The sequence below is a fragment of the Stegostoma tigrinum genome, chromosome 5, assembly GCF_030684315.1.
Source record: "Stegostoma tigrinum isolate sSteTig4 chromosome 5, sSteTig4.hap1, whole genome shotgun sequence".
In the NCBI taxonomy this organism is placed as follows: Eukaryota; Metazoa; Chordata; class Chondrichthyes; order Orectolobiformes; family Stegostomatidae; genus Stegostoma; species Stegostoma tigrinum.
Genome location: NC_081358.1, coordinates 99606912 through 99629305, shown reverse-complemented (window position 1 = coordinate 99629305; position 22394 = coordinate 99606912). Strand labels below are relative to the sequence as shown.

The following is a 22394-nucleotide window of genomic DNA, read 5'->3' as shown; positions in this document are numbered from 1 at the left end:
CTTCCAATTCTTTTTACTTTTATTCTGAATTATAGCTGTAAACACTTGCCCATAACACTGAGTTGTGAAGATTAGGAAATATTAAGAATGGGCCACTGTCTACAATCACAAGGAGCAGAGACAGAGGGCGGAATTGTATTGGAGTCTGCGTAATGGGCTATGGTGAGATTAGCTAGTGTTGCAGATGCAAACAAGAAATTCAGTGAGGCTTGTCTCAAAGTCGGGAGCATGCCGCATCATATTTGATGAATGGTAAAGCGAGTTTCTCACTAAGCAGCAGCGAGATGCCAATTAAAGGGGACTATAGTTGATAAACAACTTATTAGCGGCAAAATTCACCTCATTAATATATAGCTACTAACTACTTTACCAAATGCACCAAGCAAGTTAGACATTGAGCTGCCCTGACATGGAAATCAGAGTAGATATCTGGCCACTTCATCCAAAGGTCTACACACTGGCCATCAGGCACCAACATCTGTGAGAATGCACCGTGGCTATGTGCATCCCACATTCTGACATCCTCATGGCATATCTTTGATTCTCCAGCAGGTCACTCCCACATTTCACTGATTCACATTGGGCTGTACTGGTAGTGCCCATTGTAATGCTGCAGCAAGGATGACACACGCCCAGTTCCTGGACTGGATGAGGTTGTATCTCCAAGCTGTTTGCTCACATTCCTCAGAGTGCTAACTCTGGCCATAGTCAAATCAAGCCATTGTTCAGAGATTTCCTGCACAGTGAGTGAAGGGCAGCTTCCCATGCACTTCAGGGGCTGGCACAATGGCCTTTAGTCACAATCGGGGTGATTTCCACAAAACGTGTGGGAAATTGAGTGACAGGCAGTCCTTGTCTCATTTTGATTCTTTGAGCTTGATTGGGGTATGGTCTCTTCCTGGGATGACAGCAAAGTGGGTATTAAGGGAGATGAATGTGGTTGGTGCAGCTATTAAGTTTGGTGCAAGTGGGGATGTGTGTCAAGTGAGTAGACATTACAGAAGGCAAGTAGAGTTATATTGTTGAGGTCAGTGAGAGCGATTGAGGGGCGATGTTGCAGGCAGTATCTTGCAGAATGTGAGTTTTGATGTAAAGGAGATAAAGAAGCAGACACAGGGTGAATGTGAGGTATCAAATTGAAGAGAGAGTTGCTTATTGTGCCAGAGTGGCAAAGGTCACTACCCTCTTACGACAGCGTCGTGCATTCCTCCAGGTGGATGAAACTGCTTTAAAGCAGGTAGCAATCATGGAGCAGGCCAAAATGGTCTGAAATTGTGGCTTCCATCGATGATGCCAGGGGAGATAGAGATTCCAATGTTAGCACCGTTCGGTCCAGCAGGACCTCTGGCTCCTTGTCCAATGATCAAAGCACCAATTTCCCCATGTCTGCTCCATCTGGGACAAATGTCAAGAGCCATATAAGGCAGCTCCAGGTTGACAGAGCTTGTCTGGGTGCACAGCAAGCACAAGGGATGCTGGTCTTTTGACATTTAAGTGGAGAGTGACAAGTTAAAAGAATGACATGTGGTAAGATAGGAACGGATACAGACATGGCGTAAATGATACAGAATGCTATAAAAGATGTGATAAAGAAGCTATCAATTGGATTTGACAAAGCCCACATGGATTTATGAAAAAGAAGTAATATTTGACAGACATAGATGAGATTTTTGAGAATGTGGCTAGTAAAATAGATAAAGGTGAACGAGCGGATGTGGTGTATTTGGATTTTAACAAAGCTTTTATTAAAGCCCCACATAAGACGTTAGGATACAAGATTAAATCACATAGAAACAGGGAAATAGAAAAAAATAAGAGCAGGAATAGGTGATTAAGTCCTTCAAGCCTGCTCTGCCATGCAATATGATCATGGCCAGTCATTCCACTCAGGATCCTGTTCCCACTTTCTCCCCATACCCTTTGACCCCATTAGCCAAAAGAACAATATCTAACTCCTCCTTGGAAACATTCAATGTTTTGATCTCAACCGCTTTCTGTGGCAGTGAATCCCATAGGCTCACCGCTGTCTAGGTGAAGACATTTCCCCTCATCTCAGTTCTAAGTAGCCTACTCAATATCCTTAGACTATGATTCCCGTTTCTAGACTCCCCAGCCTTTAGGATCATCCTCTATATTGATCAGTTAGAATCTTATAGATTTCTATGACATCCTCCTTCATTCTTCTAAACTCAAGTGAATATAGAGTCACAGTCATACTGTCTGACTAGTCCACAATATGGTCCTGACTGCCTTCATATGTTAGTCCTGCTTTCCCAGGAATCAGTCTGGGAATCTCTTGTTGTACTCCCTCTACTGACAGAAAATCCTTCCTCAACTAAAGACATCGAAACTGCACACAATACCCCCAGATGTGGTCTCACCAGGGCCCTGTATATTTGCAGCAAGACATCACTGCTCTGGTACTCTAAACCTCTCACTATGAAGACCAATTTACCATTTCCCTTCTTCATCACCCGAATGCAGCAATTTCAGAGTCTGGTGGACAACCAGGTCTTGTTGAACCTCCTCCCTTTCCAAATCTGTTACTATTTAGTAATAATCCTTCTTTTTTATTCCACCAAAATAGATGTTCTGACATTCATCCTACACAATACTTCATCTGTCCACTCATACATTTGCCCACTCACTCAGCTTGTCCAAATCACACTGAAGCAACTCTGCATTCTTCTCACAGTTCACCCTCACGCTCAGCTTTGTGTTGCCTGCAATCTTGGAGATATTAGATTTAGTTCCCTCATATAAAAGTGATAGCAGTCCAAGTACTGATCCCTGTGCTACCCCATTAGTCACTGGCTGCTATTCAGAAAAAGACCGGGTCCTACTCTTTATTTGCTGTCTGCCAACTAGTTTTCTATCAATGTCAGTAACTACCCACAATTCCATGAGCTTTAATTTACATGCAAATCTCAAATGCGATACTTATCAAAAACCTTCTGAAAGTTCAAATAAATCACATTCACTAGCTCCCCAATCAAATCTACTAGTTACATCCAATCGATTCCAATAGATTTGTCAAACATGATTTCATTATTCCAAAGTTCTTGGAAATGCTCAGCTTCCCCTTCCTCGGTCACCAGACCCGAAACGTTAACTCTGTTTCCTCCTCCACAGATGCTGCCCAGACCTGCTGAGCCATTCCAGCAACTTTGTTTTTGTTCCTGATTTACAAGCATCCACAGTTCTCTTGGCTTTTATGATTTCATGTTTGTAAGTTCATGCTAACTCTGTTAGATCTTGCTACTCTTTTCCAAGTGGTCAGCTATTAAATCTTTTACACTGAACTGTAGTATTTTCTCCACTACCAATGTCAGGCTAACTGCTCCATCAGATCCCTGCTTTCTCTCTACCCTTTCTTTATATAGTGGGATTATAATTGCTACCCTCCAATCCATAAGAACTGTCCTAAAAACCAGGAATCTTGCACCAAGGCTTGCACTATTTTTAGAGCTATTTCCTTAACTACTCTGGGACCTACGTGTTCGGACCCTGGGGATTTATCTGCCTTTAATCCTATTAATTTCCCCTACAGCATTTTCCCATTAATATCGATTTCTTTCAGCTCTTCTCTCTCAATAGACCTTGTGTTCCCAACGTTTTTGGAAGGTTGTGTCAAGCCTTCCTTTGTGAAAATTGTCATCTCTTTACCCCTTCATTATAATTTCCCCTGTTTCTGATTGTAAGAGTCCTATATTTGCCTTCACTAATCTTTTTCATTACATACCTATGAGTTTTATGATCAGTTTTTGTGTTCACCTCAAGCTTACTGTCATGGTGTATTTTAGCCTTTTAATCATTCGCTTTGTTGTCCTTTATTGAGATCTAAACTGATCCATCCCTCATGTCTGTAGCTTTTTCCAAAAAATTTGTATTTGCCTTCCTTGGATCTAATGCTATCGCTAATTTCCCTTGCTACAGCTGGGTCATCTTCCCTGTTTCATTTTTGTGCCAGAAAGGAATGAACGACTGTTGCAGGAATTTATATGCACTCAGGAGAAATAATGAATTAGTAATGAAATGTTGTAGATTTTGTGGACCTCAATAATCTGTCAGTGAAAGGCTGAGAACTCTATTTACATGAAGTTAAAACCCAATTATATATGATGCTCAATAGCAGTTGTAATTCTGTAAAATCGCATTATGAACATTCACAAGAAGCAATCCAAATATAATGACAGAACAAGTCACTGGAGACCTAGCTGGCTATTTCTAACATTGAAGCACTGCAAATTGACATTTAGTCGACATTCATTTCTAGTTACATTTACTGCTTACTCCTTCTAGTTTCTGGATGAGTTAAATTGATACAATGAATCCTTTTCACTGTTAACTGCTCACAGATTTTCAGAGATTTTCAGGGAATTTTAACTTGATCCAACTATTAGAAAAGAGTGGATGCCTATTCCAATTTTATTCTCTATTGACTTCAATGGGGTATAAAATTACACGTGGTGCAAAACATGAATCTAACTTGAAATTACTCTATTGGAACTAGCCAGGTTGGCTTAAATTTGCATATTATCATTCACGAATATGGGAAATAAGAATGCAAAATAAGATTTGGAGTCTGATTTCCATCCATCTGTCAAATATTTTAGTGCCGATTCACTATAAAATTGTATTTTGATGAGTTCTGCTTCTAAACAAATAAGGTTAGTGACGGGCAGACACTTGTCATCACATCATCACGCAATATAATGGGAATAATTGGACTAAAGAAAGGCAGGAATTTGTATTTAATATACCTGGTAAAAAGCTATTCAGGAAAGATTGGGATGGATAAAGAGTAGTAAGAGATGCTGACAGTATTGATCAAAGAAACTATTATCAGTCTGGTGAAAGGTGATGTAGTTGAAGGGCCAAAGCCAGAAAATACCTGTTCAAAATGTAGCAACAATAGAAGAGCTCTTTCACCGATCAATTTCAGAACAGTAAAGAAGAGATAAGGGAGCAAATATGCAGGAAAATTATACAGAAATGCTGTGTTAGTGGGGAACTTCAGTTATGCTAATATAGACTGGGATACCAACAATGCAAAGAGCAAAGCTGAGGAAGAAATCCTGTGAAATTTATACAAGAGAGCTTTCTTGCTTGGTATCTTTCAGCCCAATAAGGATAGAAGCAACACTAGATGTAATCCTGGAAAATACAGTAGGGCAAATGGAGCATATTTCAGTGGGGATGGAGAAGAAGAGAAATTGTGATCATAATGTCAGCAGGTTTAGAAAATTTATCAAAAAAAAATTCAAAATCTAGATATAATTACCCAGAGGAAAGTTACTTTCAATCATTTGGAAAATAATTCAGCCCAGGTAAATTGGAATTAAAAATCGATAGAACACTAAGAGGCCTTTATAGAACAGATAGTTTACCAAATAGTTATTTTTCCATAGGGCAGAACAAAAAGACATACAAAACTCTTTAAAATAAAATGAACGAGAAAATGAAAGTTGAAAACAATGGTGAAAGAAGTAATACAGTAGAGAACCAAGCTGAATATAGAAGGTGCACAGGAGGTCTTATAAAAGGAATAAAATGAGCAAAGAGGGACTCTGAGAATATAATAAGAATGAACATAAGAGGGAATATGCTGAAATGGTGGAAGGGGTGAAGCAATTAGTGACAACAAATTAAGTCTTTCTATGGAGACATGGGTTTGGCTAATGTGCCAACATGATTCTTTTCCCGAATTTTATTGCTTTCCTGTCAGTTCAGCCACCAGGATCCAGCACACCCCTGTGCCCACAAGACGGGGGGTTATAACATCAGTAGAACCATTATCAAATTCAAGATGGGGACCTACCTAGTCGAGATGCCGTCCCAGTCAGAGGGCCAGCAGTTCAGCAAAAGCAGATGTGGAGGTGGCTGCTGCTGAGCCTGCAGCGTGAGGAACCATCAAAAGACCAGCATGAAAGTCTTTTGACATGCTAGCACCCATGAAGCAGTCTTAGTGAACCCTCCAGCAGTAGTGGAAAGCTATCACCACGTGGCCATTGAGGATGCGCAAAAGAAGCCCTTCCAGCTGTTGAAGAGGGAGAAAGCTAGATGACACCTCAGTGATGCTGGCAGACTCCTCACTGACCTTTCTATTGCCAACAGGGTTGTAAAATCACCAGTAACAGAAAAAAGAAAGCTACAACATAAAGAGATCTGGGGGTTCTTGTGCACAAAACACAGAAAGCCAGCACACAGGTGTATAAGGTAACCAGCAAGACTAATGGAACATTGGCCCTTATTTCAAGGGGGTTGGAGCATAAGAGTAGGGAAGTCTTAGTGCAACTGTACAAGGTGCTGGTAAGACTACATCTGGAGTAATATGACCAGTCTTGGCCCCCTTATTTAAGAAAAATATCCTTTCATTGGAAGAGGTTCAGAGAAAGTTCACTAGAATGATCCTTGGTATGGACAGATTGTCCTATGAACCAAGGTTAAGCAGGCTAGGACTCTACTCATTGAAGCTGAGAAGAATGAGAGGTGATCTCATTGAAACATATAGGATTCTTAGAATAAAAATGTGCCATTTAAGACTGCAGCAAGGAGGAATTTATTCTCTTAGAGGGTCTTTGGAACTCCTTGCCACAGAGAGACCTGAGAGCAGAGTCCTTGTGTATATTTAAGGCTGAGATGCCTAGATTATTGATCCATAAAGGAATTAATCATTATGGAAAAGGGCAGGAAAGCGGACTTGAGGAATGTCAGATCAACCATGATCCTGTTAAACGATAGAGCAGGCTTGAGGGGCTGAATGGTCTACTCTATTTCTGTTCCTTAGGTCTTATGGCCTTAACAGTTCATAGCTGGACATCTGACTTCCTTCTTCATACCTTCCTCTGTTCTTTGTCGTTGTCCCCACTAGAGATAGGCATGTTGCCAATGTAACACTAAATCAGTGAATAGTGATGTATATAAGATAAAATTAGATGAAGTAGAAGGACCCAGTCTTCAAAATAGAAAAACTGTCTAATCCAAGTGAAGTGTTAAAGCAAAATACTAAAGATTGTGGAAATCTGAAATAAAAACAGAAAATGCTATAGAAACCAGCAATTTCAGCAGCATCTTGTGTTAAGGGATGGAAGTTTAAAAATAGGGATGTTTTGTTACAACGCTACAGGATGTTGTTGAGTCCACATTTGGAATACTGTGTACAAATTTGTTTCCTATATTTAAGAAAATATATAATGGCAGTGGAGAGAGAGCACAAGGATTCCTTAGGCTGATTCACTAGGCTGAAGCAGTTCACTCAAGAACTGCTAAACAGGTAGGGTATTCATTCACTAGCGTGTTTTCTTACTCTGAGATTATGCCCTGTGTTTCTAAACTCTCCAACAAAGAAGACAACCTTTCTTTATCAACCCTATCCACACCTAAAGTCCACCCTCTGTCTTCTAAACTCCAAACATTACAGGCTATAGAACTCAGCGTATCTTCATAAAACAGTCCCTCCATACCTGGCATCAACTTTTTGAACTTTCTCTGGACTGCCTCTGATACGACTATATCTTTTCTTTGATAAGGAGTCAAAAGTATTCACAGTATTCTAGTTGTAGTCTGACGAGTACCTTGAATTGTTTAATTAAAATCTCCCTATTTTTATACTGTATTCCCTTTGAAATAAAGGCCAGCATTTATTTATCTTCTCTCTTACCCACTAGATTTAATTATTAGTTTTTTTTATGTGATTCATGGATGCAGGTTCCCAAATCTCTCTGTTCTGTAGCTGTCTGCAGTTTTGCTCCATTTAAACAACTTTTCAGCTCCTGTTAGTTTCTTTGAACTTCCAATCCTAGACCATTTCTTGCTATCGTACTTATTCTATCCACACTAACAATACTATCCCACCACCCTTTCCCTCTTGCCTGTCCTTTAGAAGAAGCAGTCACCTCTGAATATTTAGTTCCCAGCTATGATCTCCATGTAGCCATGTTTCTGTAATGACTATAAGATCATGCCCTAAATTTGCACTGCCAATGTATTTTTTTCTGAGTACCACGTGCATTAATTTTATCTTTTAACTAATTTTCCCCCTTTGATCCTATTTATTGCTGTTTTTTTATTTTTGCACACATTGTCCCTTCCTATCCCACTCTAGATGTCATGGAAATTGCTATCTTCTAATGCTGCCATATGCCCTTGCTTTTTAAGCCTATATTTCCCCTGTCTCAAACTGTCCTCCCTCTAATTAGTTTGCAGTCATGTCTACAGCCCCAGCTATTCCATCTGTCAAGACCTCGTTGCCCAGCACATTCCTAATATCATTACCTTCAAGCTAGGAGACTAACATTGATTTAATTAAGATTGCAGAACATGCCCAGAGGAACACCAGGTAAATGTAAAATTCAGGTGCCAATCTGGTGAAGCTGCAACACAAGATTACATTCTTGACAAGCATTTGATCATGTTTGCTGCACAATTGAAGCAGTGTACAATATGTAGAGCTAAGCTTAAAGATCAGATCATAGTTCCGCATCCTGCTACATTAGTGGAGAATAGTGGTGGACACCTTAAAAGCTAAGGAGGCTTTACGAATATTCTCAATCTCAATGTTCGGGCAATCCAGTGCACAACTGGAAAAAACATAGCTGACTGTATTTGAAGCAGGAAAAAACAGCCCATTTGATCAAAGTTCCATCCACCACATTAACTCATCATTCCCTCCATTACTGGTACACAGTGCCACTAGTGTATGCCATCTGTAGACGCACTGAAGCATTTCACTAATCCTCTTTTGACAGAACATTCCAAGCCTATAACTTCTACCATCTAGAAGGAAGACAGCAGAAAATGCATGGGAATATCACTAACTGCACATTTCTGCCCAATCCATACACACCATTCTGACTCAGAAATCTATCTATTTCTTCACTATGGTGGCGTCAGTTCCTAACAGTACTGGGAACAATGTGGACCTTTATTTAATTCACTTATGGAATGTGGGACATGGGTGCAACTGGCTGAGTTAACATTTATTGCACATCCTAAGTTGCCTTTCAGAAGGTGATAGTGAGCTACGTTCTAGAACCACTGCAGTCCATGAGCCGTGGATGAACCCACAATGTTATCAGATAATTCCGAGGTTTTGACTTGGTAACACTGAAAGAATAGTGTTGTATTTCTGAGTCAAAATGGGAGTGGCCCTTGAGGGGAACTTGCAGGTGGTGGTATCTGCTGCCTTTGTCCTTCTAGATGGTTGCGGTCGTGGATTTGGAAAGTGCTATCAAAGGATCTTGGATGAACTTCTGTGATGCATTCATTGCTAATGAACTTCAGTTTGTGCGTGTGGTACCAAACAAGCAGGCTAATTTGTCCTGGATGGTATAAAGCTTCTTGAGTTGTTGGAACTGCTCTCATTCAGGCAAATATGGAGTATTCCATCACTCACTCATAGATGGTGGACAGGCTTTGGGGAGTCAGGAGGTGAGCTATTCGTATCAGTATTCTTAGTCTCTGGCCTGCTCTTGTAGCCTCAGTGTTTATAAGGCGATTCCAGTTCATTTTCTAGTCAGTGGTGATCCCCAGTTCGGATTGTGGGGACTCAGTGATGGCAATGTCTTTGAATGCCAAGGTGTGATGGTTATTTAGTCATTTATTGGGAATGGTCAAGGACTGTTATTTATGGGTCACAAATGTTGCTTACCACTTTTCAACCCAAGCGTAGATGCTGTCTGAAAGTTAGATCTCTGTGGTTCAAGAAAATGGCTCACTATTGCTTTCTTAGTGATAATTAGAGGTATATAATAAAATCTTGATTAGCCAGTGATGCTCACATTCCATGAATGAATTCTTGTCCAAACTCACCTATTCAGCCTTATTCAGTTTTTTAAACAATTTTTTGTGAAGCTCAAAGAGCTTCAGTGCTCCTGTCAATCCCACACCGTGTTATCCCCTCCAAAACACCACATCTTCTCTCTTTTCAATTAAATACTGAAGTTTAACCCACAAAAGAGCCACTGGTTTCCTATCAACCCCATCCACACAACAAATTGCCTGTTAAAATCAGCATACGTGAACAGTTCTTTGAGAATGTTTTAATAGAAGTTTGACTGTCAAAATTGCTAAGGCCTCCAAGGTAACTTGTAAAGCAAGTAGTGGACATATTCCACACAACAATCAATTTCCAAGTTTGTAATGATTGCGACAAAGTTAGCAAACTGACCAAACCCAATCTCACAACATGCAAGAGGTCATACTGAAGCAATGTGGCAATACTGGAGATGCAAAGCCACAGTGAAGAAAGAATTGGAAGTAGAGAAGGGTGTACTGTACAAAATACATTTTGCACTTTACTTTTCCAAGCTTTAAGTGTTGCAGATACTAAAAACCGTGCAGGTTGTGCATCATGTATATTGATCTATGCAACCAAATATCTGCTATTTATTCCTGAGTATTAAATTGTAACAGTTTCCAAAGGATGTAGCTGTTGAAATGTTCAGAGGTGCCCAACATATGAATGAAATTGTCTGTTTCTTTTCAGGTGCGTTCTGCTGCAAGGAAGAGATTACATCGATGGCAAGACAATCATACTCTTCGAGTTCGAGTTGCCCGGGCTATGTCAATACCAACCTCACCCACGAGAATTAGTTTTCACAGCATAAAACAGACAACTGGTGTCTGACTCTAGGACACTGAGCATTCTTTTCTTTGAGTTTTTCACAATGTTTTCCTTCAATACTGAGGTGATTTGTTTATTTGTGGATTGCTGTGCACATTTAAAACATGCAACGGTGATCAGGAGGAACCAAGGATGCAAGGCCCACCACAACAGAATGAAACTGCTCTTGAGGAGTGGAACAAACTTTAATTTTCCTTCTAACATTCAGCATCAACATGGAAAAGTAGGAATTGTGAGTCAGCAGTAATCTCGATCATGTGTAGAACAGAGATGCTGTTTGCAGCTCTTCCCTAGTGTCAAAGTTTGGCATGGGGGAATGTCACAACTTCAAGACAAGACTAAAAGTTGTCTCGGAGCTTTATTCCATGGCTTTCATCTTCTATCACCGTTCTCTGTACAAATACCCAATTTCCTTCTGGAAAACTGTTTTGAATCGTCATGTGGGAATCTATAGAATAAGGAGTCAGAATATAACAAATGTTGACTTCCAATATTACCAGCAAGACCTTTCAATGTTCAAAACATCAGTCTAGCTTGAAAGAAGCTTTGATGGAATGAAAGTCTGTTTCAAGCTCCATGCCTTACAACCAATTCTATCTGTGCTGCCTATCAGGTGTAGTAAACCTCATACATACAAAGGGCATCTAATCTGTCAAGCGACATGTATCCAGCAGTGACAAACAACAGAACTCTGTTTGTTGTCTACGGGGCTAAAACAATTTTGAGTTAAATCACTGGTCCAGAATCAGTATAGATTGAAAATGAATGGATCATTAGGTTCTATGAATCAAGAAAGAAGTCCTTATTCTGCAGTGCTAACTAGAACATATCTTGCTCAAACAGTAAAAACAAAGGCAGATAATTTCTAATCTATTTAATGAGTTTTATTTTGCTGAATAGTCAAATACTTTGGACCATGGTTGGTTAATAATCAATTAACCCAATGGAGTGAATATTTGGAATTGACTTCTTGATATTTTTCTATGCTTCAAAACATATGATTACTCAATCTTCAGCCCTGGAACATTCGTTACATTGGAGATGGTTATCTGAATTGATCCATAATCTGCAAACTTAATATTGAAGCCTAACCAGGACTATCGAACCCTGATTACCAACAACTTGAAAGATACACGAAGAGACCACACCAAGGGAATTACCAACAACAATGTTAGTGGCAGCTAACAAGATACAGAAAAATAAAAGAATCATTCTGTTGCTCTGCTGTTCAGCTATTCACCACTAAGTGATGCTTATCAAGACAATTCACATCTTATCTAAACACTTTGTTATATGAGCTGTCATTTCCTATCTGCAGTTCGCCTTTTGGGTTGAATTATCTAAGGCAGTACTGAAGTGTTGAAAGTGGCTTGTTTCATATGTAATGTTAACAATCATAACAATATTCACATCAAAAGTCAGGATACTTAAGTAACATTCTCTTACATGTACAGCTAATTTTCATGAAGCACGGATGAATGTTGGAAGGATTAACACTGAGTGCACTTTGATCATGGCATGTTCAGGATGAACATTATTCATCACCCATCTACACATCACATATTCAGTGATCGTTGTGTAAATCGAAGCTAATGTAAATAGCTCAGTGCAACTTTTTAGGTTGCAAACATTCTTAACCTACATCCAGATTGTGTTTAAGTTTTGTGGCCTTATCTCCAATTCTAACTTTCTTTCATAGGATTTCAAACTGCTTCTAATCAGCCTTCCCTTTCTCCACCATTCTGCTGGCAAAGTAAATAGCTGAGGTTTGGATTCCCTTTTCTTTACTTTGGTTTTCTCATTAACTGACCAATATTAATCTTACAATCAACCCAGCAGAAACAAGTCAGTCGTTGTAGGATCTTGCAATGTGCAATGGGGTTTGACTATACAAAAGGGTCCACAGTTTAATAGTACATTATTGCACCTGAAATATTTTGGCATAACCTGAAAATGTGTCAAGGAACTGTAGAAATGTAAGATCTCATTTTTCAATATGTGGCACAATTAGCCTTCACCTTGGCTTCTCAAGTAAAGGAAAGCCAAATCTGTTCAGCTAACCAAATACCTTACAAAGACAGAATGTCAATGTCCCATGCCTGGGGGTTTGGGGAGGTGTATGTTTGTTTCTGTGGCGGGAGGGCAGCTTCTGAGAATGTTAGTCTTGCCCATCCTTTTCGGAAATAGGAAAAGGTCAATGTTTTGCTTGATGGACCTTGCATAGTCATGACCCTTTTCCACACATGCTAGAAAAACACTGTAGTTAATGGTGTGCTATAAAGATACAATGAAAGTTTAGAAAAGTCTCATCTTCACTACTTAAAGTCATGAATCTATTATGTAGAGTTTAAAGTACAGAAATAGATCATTTAATCTAACTAGTGCATACGCTGCTTGTGCTCAACTCAAGTCTCCTCCCATCTTTTGTCAATTATTTCTACCAGTGTAATCCACTGTTCGCTACTGTCTCAAACCCTTCTCTAGTATTTCCCCGACTGCAGCTGTACAATTCGCATCAACCTCCCTCTCTCTGTGATAGCAAGTTCTACATCCTCATCACTTCCTGAGTAAAGAAGTTTTTCCCAAACTCTTAACTGGATTTTTATGTATCTGCTTTATTCTGATGGCCCCTAATTTTGATCTTTACCCAAAATATTGGAGTCATAAACCTACGGATGAAATATAAGCCATGAAATGTATTTTTAGCAGCTTATCATGATTTTATTGAAATGTCCATACCATTTAATGTTGCCTTGCTGAATTTTTAAGAGGTTAGAGACAGCATGTTGTGGATAAATGCCACAAATGACCCTTGGACATATTCATTTTAACCCGAAACTCAGGAAGCGCAGTCCTATTTGTGTTAATATTTTATAATTGACAACTTGTGCTCTTTGAACTTCATGGGAACTATAGGGCTGTTCTCCATGCTGAATAAAGAGAACGATGAATCCAAATCATCAAATTCTGTTAGCACCATAGGACTTTAATAGGTAAGAATAACAAGGAATTATGGAGCAAATGATTATATTAAGTTGAAGTGTAGACTAACCACAGTCTATCAGAAAGACACAATTGCTTTGGAGGTAGTTTGAGTTCTCTTGGTACAACAACAACATTTATTTATATAGTTCTTATGATATGCCCATGGTGCACCATAGGATCATTATACATAAACAAAATATAGCATCACATGTGGAGATATTAGAGTAGATAACAAAAACCTTGGTCAGAAAGGAACATCTGAAAGAGGTAAAGAAAAGTTCAGAGGCAGCATTCTTTAGATTTAAAAAAATCCAATGCTTTAAACCCAGGCACCTGAAGCTGTGACCACCAATTAAACTTGGTGATGATTGAGAGGCAAAAATAGAGGAGAGTAGGCATCTCATCGGGTTGTGCAGTTGGAGCAGGTTACAAAGATAGAGTGTTCAAAGTTATGGATGTTTTAAAATTAGTCGGTTACTTAACCAAGAGAACTAAATGTCAATGGGACTTGGCGCAAGTTTGACTTTTGAATGATTACAAGTTTACAGATAGTAATAACAAAGTCACCAATGAACAGCAGACAAGCTGAAGCAGGCACAGAGTGGTGGCATGGATATGTGGTCAGACGCTTATTTATAGATCAACTATCACACTAATGGAGTGAACAGTCTATTTCACCCTCAGATAATGGCCACGGAAATGAAGAAAGTCAATCAATTTGGGGAGCTAAGTTTGCAATGAAAATGACCTGGATTTTATCGACTTTCTGCTAATGGTAGGGGCCACACAAAGTATGATAGATTCTTCGCCCACTGCCTTCCAGCTTACCCTGAACCAAGTATTTATGGTACAGTGGGTGGGTAAGGCACCTGCTAGCTCATCCATTCTTAGCCCTTTTGAGGTCCTTAACTGCACATTTAAAGATGCAAATAAAGGGTTATTTCTGCACCTGCCACTGTAATATATTTTGTAGTAGAGGGCAAATAAAAATGGGCAGGTCACTTTTTTACCAACACTGGTTGCAGGTGTTGGAGGCAGTCTCTCAAGATGGTATTGCCTCTCCCTTTTGTTGCCGACTTCCTGACATTTACAATCTTATTATCCACCCCTGGCCCCCAACCCTGGTTTGTCCAATTCCCTCCCTGTCCAAATGTCCCAGATTTATCTGAGACTGGGATGCATGATGCTTTCTTTGTGGAGTTGCTTGCAGTCTTGACAGTGCCCGACACTGAATTCTGCCTGAAAGAGCTCTCGAGATGGATGACCCACTCTGCTGGTTACAGCAACCCACAAGGGCAGTGATACCACATGGTGGGACATTGTTGCTAGTCAGTCAGATTGCTAACCTCTCTAATGGAAGAGGTGGCAAGCAATTCTCAATTTCCCAACCCCACCTCCCCACCTTCCACTGGAAAATTCACACCAATGACATTTGTACTTTATTGTTCTCCGTATTCAATTGGAGGAAACCTCTGCTTATCCAGTACTGGATGTTGCAGAAGCAATCTGACAAACTAGATACTGTGAAGGAATTGTTAGAAGTGGTGAAAGGGAGAGCTCAATGTCGTCAGTGCACACACGCAAACTGACACTGTGTTCTTAGGTAATGCGGCTGAAGGTCGGCATATCGATAAGTGGGAATCCAGTTTTGGAACACAAGAGGTAACAATACAGGAGTGAGGACACAAACCATTCTAGGTGATTCTGCTTAGACAAGAATGGAACCAGGTGCGATCAGTCACATATGGCTGGACAACAGCGAAAAGATAAAATCCAAAAGAACTGTGGATGCTGTAAGTCAGAAACAAAACCGGAAATTGCTAGAAAAGTTCAGCAGGTCTGGCAGCATCTGTGGAGAGAAATCAGAGTTAATGTTACAGGTTGAGTGACCCTTCCTCAGAAATGAAGAGTTGAATGGTAGAAAGACTGGGGTGGAACAGTGGCTCAATGGATAGAACTGTTGCTCACAGTGTCAACGATCTGGGTTCAGTCCCACCCTTGGGTGACAATTTATGTTGAGTTTGCACATTCTCTCTGTGCCTGAGTGGATTTCCACTGAGTGCTTTGATTTCTTCGCACAGTCCAAAGACGTGCAGGTTAAATGGATTGGCTATGTTAAATTGCCCTTAGTGTCTAGGGATGTGCAGGGTAGCTGGATTAAATATGGAAATGCAGGGTTACAAGGGTAGGATAGGGGTTTGGACTGAGTCTGGGTGGCATGTCCTTTGGAGAATCCATGCAGATTCGATTGGACAAATGGCCTGTGTTCTATATTGGAGAAGGATTAGCTGGTCGATTTTTTTATAGGATGCAAAAAAGGTCCGTTAGATTACCTTTGTCATGGTCACATAAGAGGTTACTATTGTTTGTAAATTATGTTTCTCTGTAAAGGTTAGAAAAGTATTTAATTATATGGAATTGAAATAATAGTGGCTGTTATTTGTAAATGAAAAATGAATAGACTCAAAACCAAGGAGAAAAGATTCATACAAATGGTTTGATTTCAAATATATTTTAAAATCAGAATATCAAATTAAATAATCTTGTGAAAACTTGAATTGTTTGGTAATGTCATATGAACGTATGAATTAGGTTTTTTGACCCTGACCCTTTCCCATCAAGTTCTGTTTTTGTTCCTGATTCACAACATTCACGTTCTTTTGGTTTTCATTTATTCTTATTGTCTGTTTCCTGTTCAGTAACCAATCTTTTATCCATTCCACTACATTGCTTCTGACTCCCATGATTGTTTATTCCTGCAGTATCCTCTGACGTGGCACATTATCAAACCTCCCTCTGAATATCTAAGTACAGTGCAACTATTGGTTCCCTATTATCCAAGGTACATGTTACTTCTTCAAAGATTGCCAAAAGATTGGTTAAATCAATCCTGAGAATGGCAGGACATATTAATCGGATAGTTAAGAGGCATTTGTCTTTATCAGTCATTGATTCTAAAAGTAGGGAGGTTATGTTGGAACTGTACAAAACTTAGGTTAGGCCTTAGCTGGAACCAGGTCTGGTAACTGCACTATAGGTCACATCTGATTGTACTGAATCGGGTGCAGAGATGATTCACCAAAATATTGCCTGGGATGAAGCATCTTAGCTATGAAGAGAGGCTGGATAAACTGAGCTTGTTTTCTTTAGAGCAGAGAAGCCTGAGAGAAGACCTGATTGAAGTGTAGAAGATTATGAGGAGCATGGGCAGGGTGGATAGAAATAGATGTTCCCCTTAGTTGCAAGATCATTAATGAGGAGATATAATTTTAAGGTAGAAGCTGAGCGGTTTTGAGGGGATTTGAGGAAGCCTTTATTCACCCAAAGGGTGGTGGGACTGCACTGCCAGGTACGGTAGCTGAGGCTGGGAATCTCACAAACTTTAAAAAGTATGTGGACGAACACTTGAAATCTCATAACATTAGAGGCTATGGGCCAATTGCTGGAACTGGTGTAGATTTAAAGTAGTTTGTTGTCGGTAGAGACTCGATAGGCTGCAGGCCCACTTCTATACTGTAAGATTCTATCATTGTAACATGATTCCCCTTTCACAAAGCTATATTGATTCTGCGTGATTACCTCAAATTTATCTAAGTGCCCTGTTGTAGAATCATACAGTTGGACAGCATGGCAACTCTTCAGTCCAACTCATCCACATTGACCAGATATCCTCAAGTAATCTAGTCCCATTTGCCGGCATTTGGCCCATATCCCGCGAAACCCTTCCTATTCATAGCCACCATCTAAATGTTGTTATCTTACCAACCTCCACCAATTCCTCTCGCAGCATCTTCCATACATGCACCACCCTCTGCGCGAAAAAGTTACCCCATAGGTCCCTTTTAAATCTTTCTCCTCTCACCTTATACTTGTGTCCTCTAGTTTTGGAATCCCCTGCCCTGGGGAAAAGATCTTGTCTATTTATTATATCCATTACCCTCATGACTGTTACACTGCCTTTAATAATAAGCCGAATGCTTTCCATATCGCAGATGAAAGCTTATTGGCACGTAGCTCCTGCTTTTTATCTCTTTTTTTCAATAGAGGAGTGCTGTTAGCCTACTTCCAATCTCACAGAACTGTTCCCAAATTAAAGTATCTCATCAATCACTTTTTTGAAGAACTTTAGATTAAAAACCATCCAGATCTAGGGACCTATTGAAATGCAGCTCAAACAATTTCCTAAGTGTTACTTCTCTGTTCAATATAATTTTCTTAAGCTCCTCCCTTTCAATTTCCAATTGACAGCTAATACTGAGATTTTGCTGGTTTCCTCCATAGTGACTCAAAAGACCCATTCAATTCATGTGCCATTTCCTTATTTTCATTTTTAATTCCCTAATCTCATTTTAAAAGAGTCAACATACGCTTTATTAATTACTTTCTTTTTATTTAAATAGTTGTAGAAGCTCTTATTGTCTGCTATTAAATGTTTAGCTCGTGTTCTCTCAAACTCATATTTTTCTCTCATTATTTACTATTTTCTGTGTTCAGTCCAATTTTCTGACCTGTGTCCTATTGTTACATAATTATATGCTTTTACTTTAACTTTAATACTACCTTTAATATTTTTAGTTAACCTTGGAAGTGGGTCCACCCCTTGAATTTTTCTATCTCAATGGAATATTTTTAATCTGTACATTCTGATGTATCCTCTTAAATATCTCCTACTGTGAATCTTTAATGTATCCCTTAGTATAAATTGCCAGTTCACTTTCACTAGCTCTGCTAATTTCCAGTTATTTAAGTGTAAAATATTAGTTTGTAACTTACTCTTTCCTCCTTCAAGCTGTATGCAAAAGTTTAATTTTATCATGATCACTGCTCCCGAAGGGAACTTCCACTAAAAGTTCATGAATGAACCGTATCTCATTGCTAAATACCAGGTCTCATGTATCAGTGATAATGGGAACTGCAGATGCTGGAGAATCCAAGATAATAAAGTGTGAAACTGGATGAACACAGCAGGCCAAGCAGCATCTCAGGAGCACAAAAGCTGACGTTTCGGGCCTAGACCCTTCATCAGAGAGGGGGATGGGGTGAGGGTTCTGGAATAAATAGGGAGAGAGGGGGAGGTGGACCGAAGATGGAAAGAAAAGAAGATAGGTGGAGCGTAGTACTCTACTCTCCACCTATCTTCTTTTCTCTCCATCTTCGGTCCGCCTCCCCCTCTCTCCCTATTTATTCCAGTTCCCTCTTCCCAGCCCCCTCTCTGATGAAGGGTCTAGGCCCGAAACGTCAGCTTTTGTGCTCCTGAGATGCCACTTGGCCTGCTGCGTTCATCCAGCTTCACACTTTATTAACCAGGTCTCATGTAGCCTGCTCTCTGGTTGGTACAAGATTGTGCTATTTTGAGAAACTATCCCCAAAACATTCTGTGAATTCCTCACCTAGGCGACCTTCGCTCATCTGAATTTTTCAGTTTATACGCAGAATAACTTCCCCATGATGATCACTTTGTCCTTCCAACAAATTCCCAGGATTTCTTATTGATACGCGATCCTAACCCATTGTGACTGTTGGAAGGCTTCAACACCACTTCCAGGAGCGACTTTTTCCTTCATCATTTCTCATCTCCACTGAAACCATTTCTACATTCTGTTTTCTCGAACTTAGGTCATCCCCCTCTATTATACTAGTATCCTATTTAATTAATGGAGCTACCCTATCACCTTTTCCTAGCTTCCTGTCATTCTTATATGTCACATACCCTTCAATATTCAGATCAAAACCAATATCATCCTGTAGACAATTATATAAATTTGTCTGTCGTTTTGAATGGTAAGGGTAAAGTCCCAGAGAGTTGCACTCTCATTAGAGAGAGATGACTGGTCGAGGTTTAATCTGAGGGTCACCATGAGTCACGTGAGAGGTTGTGATGGAAAGTCCTTCATGGTAACCTCAGCCAGTGCAGGAATTGAACTCAGGTGTCACTCTGCTTTGCAAACTAGTAATCGAGCCAACTGAGCTTACATCCGTGATCATTCTTCACCTGTTAGAATATGTTGTAGATTTTAATGGCTATTTCGGTATTAGTAGCGTCACAGCTAAACCCAATCCTATTCGGTTAAGCGTGAGCAGTTTCCAGTATGATTTTTCAGACAGTGATCAGAAACATTGCTGCTTTTATCCATCCAAAAGATTTTGAGCCCAATCAGGCCTAACTACAATCAGCAAGCTCAGCAACAGATAAGAATTTGGCTCTGGCAATGACAATAGCTCTACCAACTGAGCCATTATGAAAGGTTGTGTTCCATGATCATTCCTTGTGCTGCATATTTTGCAATAAGGCAGAGCACTATAGATTTTATTGTTTTGATTTTGCTCCATTCCTCTTTACTGATTTTCCACCTGATTTGCTTCCCATGTTTCGTACCAGTTAATTCTTATAGATATCCTTTTTATGAATGCAATGACACGCCTCTGGACCTGGTGGGAGTTGAGTCTAGGTCTCTTGAATCAGAGGTTAGGCTATTTACTGTAGCATGTCTTGATGTCAAAACTGTCTATGCAATTTCATCCATTATTCCAGAAGTGAACGGTTTAAGAGATCATGGAGTGCAAATGTAAGTGACTTGATCTCATACTCCACCATCAGAAAATAAAGTGCTAAAGTAGGAGGATGGTATATGTAGTTCCACATTCCAACCTTACCACAGCTTTGTGGAAAGATATAATCTATCCAAGCATGAATAGTCCCTGTTTTAAATAATGGAACACCTTGATAACTTCAGTTGTTAAACTGCTAAAAGTCAAATACAGTCTTAATGCAGTATATTAGCGACTAGAATTTAATGTTTCTATGTGCCCCTGAAGCTACCACAACCCGTCAGGTCAGGTTTATATAGAAATATGGGAGCAGCAGAAGGTCATTTAGTCCCTAAAGCCAGTTGTGAAATTATTCTCTTTTTATAAAGGTATGCCCTTGTGGCGATTTGTCCTTTGCTGTAAACCAGGATATCATTTCAGTTTTTTGCAGTGTGGTCTGTAATGACTTATAGGTTCTATTTTTACTTAGAGAGGATCCCTCTAAATTTAACAGTGATGCTATCTAGACCAAGTTGGGAATCCAGTTTTTTTAACTAAGACTTCCTCAGCTTGCATTTGCATTCACTATCAGGAATAGGTCATTCCCCAGAGGAGGAGGTGCATGAATGCTTGCACTTTTGTCATGCTTTCTTGTCTTAATCCCATTTATATCTATTTTGCACATCTTCAGTCAGGCTTTTATATTGAAACATGACAGGACTGTACCATGGACACCAATGTCAAGAACAGTTAAGGATCTTGAGGCTACACTTTCTTGCAGTTAGATGAAGCCTCTGCCGCCTTAATCCACTGCCTGAAATGTGCCAGCAGGTCTTGACTGTCTTCCCTAATCAGAAACTCAGTTGCTTAAATTGGCTGCCCATCTGCAGGGAGCAGGCAGCTGGGGTGGGAATGTGTCACCAGTCCTTTTCAGTGTGACTCCCCATTATTTTCCCAGCTGTCTCCCCTCCAGAATTGCCAACTCATGGTCAAGAAAACATAGCCCACTCGAACTGGAGAATGCCATTCAGGACTTGGGATCCTCCACCATTTAATTAGGTTAGGTAAATTTCTCTACAGCAGTCTTAATATCTCTTTTTCTGACCAGGCTGAATTCTGTTCCCAACTTCCAGTACCCCATAGAAGACTTTCACTAATCGTTCATCAAACGTTTGGACCACATTAACATAGTATCTGTAGTCAACATGTCAGCTTTTTGAAGGTCCTTGGTGTCAAAGCATTTTGTTTAGCCAACGATCATCAGTATCCATTTCAGGGAGCTCATAATGAAAGTAATTCCGCTCCTTAGTGTATTATGAACAGGTTCCCCAGGTATAAAGCAGAATCGTCAGAACAGCAACGCCATATATTTTGAACTTCGTCTGCAAGCTGACACTTCTCTTGTTCCAGAGGTGGTCACAGAACTGAGCTGTCTTTGGCAATTCTGCAAGATGCTTCAATATAAATAAGATCCAGGTAAGTGAATTTATTCAGAGCTTGGAGCATATGATTATGTATTGTGATGAGTGATGAAGTATAATCCTTGCTTGATGCTGGCCGGAAGAGTATGTATGAGTACTGTTCTGATTAAAATAGATACAGTTTCCTATATGTGATACAAACCCTAAATGGCCTCATATCACTGATTTTCTATCAAATTTCTACTTCTGGAAACAGGGTGTTATGGTGAGGTGGTGGTCAGAGCAGGTGAGTAGCAGTGGGGTTTACCAAATTGCTAAAATACTATTTTAAGACTAAAGCTATAATTTGGTTCACAACAGTGCATATTCAATGAAGCAACAGTAACCATTTCCAAGAAGTGACCTAGGTTTCTAGAATAGCTCATTAAAAATGGTTCTCCAGCATAGTTGATCAGCGCACACATATTTATGTGTAACACCAATTCAGAATGATGAGTCAAAAGCCTTTCCTGTCAGCTAAAAGAATAATTTGTAAAGTGGTGTTGACAATGCGCACCTAATTACATTGATTGGAATGGAAAACATTTTGGAATTTAAATAAACCAATAATCTTGGTTGTTACTGTTTACAAAACAAAGCAATTTACTGGGTTAGTTCTTTTTATAATTTTGTGAATTAACTTTATTTTTGAGACAGATTCCAATTCCATTGTACACCTGACCAGAAAAATGGTTGATGCTGACACTAGGTGTAAACTAAAGTGGTAACATGTTGAATTTACAAGCACTAAATTGTACAAGCACAAATGGTAAACTGCAAAAATGTAGAAATTA

At 39.6% G+C, this 22394-nt stretch overlaps 1 protein-coding gene across 2 annotated transcripts in view; it reads left to right on the top strand.

Moving 5' to 3' along the window:
* Positions 1 to 17916, top strand: part of LOC125452094 (corticotropin-releasing factor receptor 2) — a 228547-nt gene extending 210631 nt beyond the window's left edge. For both annotated transcript variants that reach the window (XM_048530088.2, XM_048530089.2), the window contains one exon: positions 10490 to 17916. In XM_048530088.2, coding sequence (XP_048386045.1) covers positions 10490 to 10630 — 141 coding nt within the window. In that variant the 3' untranslated portion in view covers positions 10631 to 17916. The remainder of the gene's footprint in view (positions 1 to 10489) is intronic.
* Positions 17917 to 22394: the final 4478 nt, after the last annotated feature.